This window comes from Coregonus clupeaformis, unplaced genomic scaffold (assembly GCF_020615455.1).
Source record: "Coregonus clupeaformis isolate EN_2021a unplaced genomic scaffold, ASM2061545v1 scaf0819, whole genome shotgun sequence".
NCBI classification, from domain to species: Eukaryota; Metazoa; Chordata; class Actinopteri; order Salmoniformes; family Salmonidae; genus Coregonus; species Coregonus clupeaformis.
The window spans coordinates 33,311-37,411 of NW_025534274.1; the positions used below are offsets into that span (position 1 = coordinate 33,311).

Below are 4,101 nucleotides of genomic sequence, written 5' to 3' on the forward strand. Positions count from 1 at the left end.
TCTCTCAACTTATCCACTTAAAAGGACACCAAGCTATACATAAGGGAGAGAAGCCTTACTCCTGCTCTGGCTGTGGAAAATGTCTTAAATCATCAGCGGAGCTAAAAGTTCATCAGAGAACACACACAGGAGAGAAACCTTACTTCTGCTCTGACTGTGGAAAATGTTTTAAATCATCAGCTGAGCTAAAAGTTCATCGGAGAACACACACAGGAGAGAAGCCTTACTCCTGCGCTTACTGTGTAAAGTGTTTCTCTCGACTGGGCGACTTAAAACTACATGAACGTATGCATACAGGAGAGAAGCCTTACTCCTGCTCGGATTGTGTAAAATGCTTCACAACATCAACCAATCTAAAAATTCATCAGAGGGTTCACACAGGAGAGAAACCTTACTACTGCTCTGACTGTGGGAAGAGTTTCTCTCAACACATTAACTTAAATACATCAACGTATACATAAAGGAGAGAAGCCTCAGTTGTCTCAGACAAGTTAAGATTAAAGTCACTCCATCACTTTTTTTTTTCTTTTTTTTTCTTTTTTTCACCTTTATTTAACCAGGTAAGCCAGTTGAGAACAGGTTCTCATTTACAACTGCGACCTGGCCAAGATAAAGCAAAGTAGTGCAATAAAAACAACACAGAGTTACATATGGGGTAAAAAAAAAACATAAAGTCAGAAATACAACAGAAAATATATATACAGTGTGTGCAAATGTAGCAAGTTATGGAGGTAAGGCAATAAATAGGCTATAGTGCAGAATAATTACAATAGTATTAACACTGGAATGCTAGATGTGCAAGAGATTATGTGCAAATAGAGATACTGGGGTGCAAAAGAGCAAAATAAATAACAATATAGGGATGAGGTAGTTGGGTGGGCTAATTTCAGATGGGCTGTGTACAGGTGCAGTGATCGGTAAGGTGCTCTGACAACTGATGCTTAAAGTTATTGAGGGAGATAAGAGTCTCCAGCTTCAGAGATTTTTGCAATTCGTTCCAGTCATTGGCAGCAGAGAACTGGAAGGAATGGCGGCCAAAGGAGGTGTTGGCTTTGGGGATGACCAGTGAGATATACCTGCTGGAGCGCAGACTACGGGTGGGTGCTGCTATGGTGACCAATGAGCTAAGATAAGGCGGGGATTTGCCTAGCAGTGATTTATAGATGGCCTGGAGCCAGTGGGTTTGACGACGAACATGTAGTGAGGACCAGCCAACAAGAGCGTACAGGTCACAGTGGTGGGTAGTGTATGGGGCTTTGGAGACAAAACGGATGGCACTGTGATAGACTACATCCAATTTGCTGAGTAGAGTGTTGGATGCTATTTTGTAAATGACATCGCCGAAGTCAAGGATCGGTAGGATAGTCAGTTTTACGAGGGCATGTTTGGCAGCATGAGTGAAGGAGGCTTTGTTGCGAAATAGGAAGCCGATTCTAGATTTAACTTTGGATTGGAGATTCTTTATGTGAGTCTGGAAGTTGAGTTTACAGTCTAACCAGACACCTAGATATTTGTAGTTGTCCACATACTCTAGGTCAGACCCGTCGAGAGTGGTGATTCTAGTCGGGTGTGCGGGTGCTAGCCGCGTTCGATTGAAAAGCATGCATTTAGTTTTACTAGTGTTTAAGAGCAGTTGAAGGCTACTGAAGGATTGTTGTATGGCATTGAAGCTCGTTTGGAGGTTTGTTAACACAGTGTCCAATGAAGGGCCAGATGTATACAAAATGGTGTCGTCTGCGTAGAGCAGTGGTCACCAAACTACGGCCCGCGGGCCGGATACGGCCCGTCAGCACATTTGGCCCGGCCCTCTGAACAATACCAGAGACGCTATCGGATTTTTTTCCTATTTGGCCTCCAGAAAAAAAATCCTAGGCCCGGCCCTGTCAAAGAGAGAACGGAATAATGGCGAAAAGGTTAGGTAAGAGAAAAATTGATTCAGAATGCAGGGTATTTAACCTGCAGTGGACAAACGATTATTTTTTTGTTCAATGCAAAGAAAAGGCTGTTTGTCTCATCTGTCAAGAGACGGTGGCGGTATTCAAAGAATACAATCTTCGCCGACACTATGAATCCCGTCACAAAGACAAGTACGATAGCTTGCAAGGCCAAATACGAGCAGACAAACTCTCAAAGCTAAAAAGTGGACTACTATCTCAGCAGAATACATCCGTTCGGGCCAGCTTTCGGGTTGCTGAACTGATAGCAAGCAGCGGTAAGCCTTTCACTGACGGAGAGTTTGTTAAGAAATGTATGGATGCTGTCGCGGAGGAGGTGTGTCCCGAGAAGAAAGATGCATTTAATGCCGTAAGTCTGTCGGCGAGTACAATCACCAGACGCGTTGAAGAAATCGGGAGTAATGTATATGCCCAGCTGCAGCAGAAGACGAAATAATTTGACTTTTTTTCATTAGCACTGGATGAGAGCACGGACGTGCAAGACACAGCGCAACTGCTCATTTTTATTCGTGGAGTTAGCGCAAACTTTGAGATATGCGAGGAGCTGGCAGCCCTCCAAAGTCTCAAAGGGACTACAACGGGAGAGGATATTTTTGACAAAGTGTGCCAAACCATGGAGAAGTTGGACCTGGACTGGTCAAAGCTAGCTAGCATCACGACTGACGGGGCTCCTAGCATGGTGGGCGAAACTCGCGGTCTAATAGGACGCATGAACCGGGAGTTGGAAAAAAGTCCACTGCCTAATTCACCAGCAAGCACTGTGCTGCAAAGTGTTGACGTGGGATTCTGTAATGAAGGTTGTGGTGTCGTGCATAAACTTCATCAGAGCAAAGGGACTTAAACACAGGCAGTTCCAAGAATTCCTGTCTGAACTGGAGTCTACGCACGGAGATGTGCTGTACTACACAGAGGTCCGATGGCTGAGCCGGGGCAGAGTTTTGAGGCGTTTTTACGAGCTGCTACCCGAAATTAACGCATTTCTTCATTTAAAAGACAAAACGGTCCCAGAGCTGATCGACCCAGAATGGAAATGGCACCTCGCATTTTTAACAGACGTGACAGAAATACTTAACAGCCTTAACTTGCAGCTACAAGGCGAGGGGAAACTCATTTGCGACATGTATTCACACATAAAAGCATTTGAGGTGAAATTAGCGCTGCTTTTGGAACAAGTGAAAAAGCGCAACTTCGTCCATCTTCCTGCTACCCAAAACCTGTCGACAGAGAACCCAGCGGTCCCGTTCCCAGCTGAAAAGTGCGTGGAAGCACTGGAAATGCTGAAGGCGGAGTTCGGTGTGCGATTCAGTGAACTACATGTTCATGCAAAAGAAATCCGTCTTTTTCAGAACCCCTTTGTTGCCGACATTGATGAAGCCCAGCCTTCATATCAGTTTGAGTTGGCTGAGTTACAGAACTGTGATGTTCTGAAAGACGCATTCAAGCCCAACAGTCTCATTGACTTCTATGCCGCCCTCCCAAACGACACATATCCAAACATCAAAAAACACGCAATGAAAATGTCCACAGTTTTTGGCAGCACGTATATCTGCGAGAAAACCTTTTCTCGCATGAAACTGCTGAAAACTCCGATGAGATCAAGATTGACAGATGAACATTTGCATCAGTGCTTGAGACTGGCTGTAACTAGAATGGAACCTGATATTCAACTTCTCACCAGCCAGATGCAGGCCCACAGTTCACACTGATGAACATACATAGGTAAGCTCACTTTTCTGACTTGAATGAGTCATTCTGAGCATAAACAAATATAATCATAATAAAATCTACTGGGATAAAATCCATCTTTACAACCATACTGGTAGTGAAATGTATTGTGCTGTGTAGGTGCTGTATCACTTAGTTCAGTTTCTCAACCTGCTTCCTTTGTGGTTTTCACAGGGAAGTTGATGAGAGAGAGCTGCAAACAGCGGTGTCTACAAGCCTACTGGAACCTACAAAAGGATTATAAGGAAGGAACACAAGAACTTTAAGAGACTGCTCATATGTGTCAGAGAGATTCTGCTCTGACAACTGAGCTGAACTTTTATCTGTTAAGATTGTGCATGGCACAACAGAAAGTTAATGTTCCATGGCTTTTTTTTCTATGAAGAACCCAGAGAGAGTTATTTAGTTATTATTTATTTCA

General features: G+C 43.9%; 1 protein-coding gene across 1 annotated transcript; it reads left to right on the forward strand.

Moving 5' to 3' along the window:
* Positions 1–1,946: 1,946 nt before the first annotated feature.
* LOC123485724 (general transcription factor II-I repeat domain-containing protein 2-like) lies at positions 1,947–3,898 on the forward strand. Its single transcript, XM_045216839.1, has 2 exons — positions 1,947–3,674; positions 3,855–3,898. The coding sequence occupies exon 1, from the start codon at positions 2,747–2,749 to the stop codon at positions 3,659–3,661; it is 915 nt and encodes a 304-aa protein (XP_045072774.1). The 5' UTR covers positions 1,947–2,746; the 3' UTR covers positions 3,662–3,674; positions 3,855–3,898.
* The last annotated feature ends 203 nt before the right edge of the window (positions 3,899–4,101 follow it).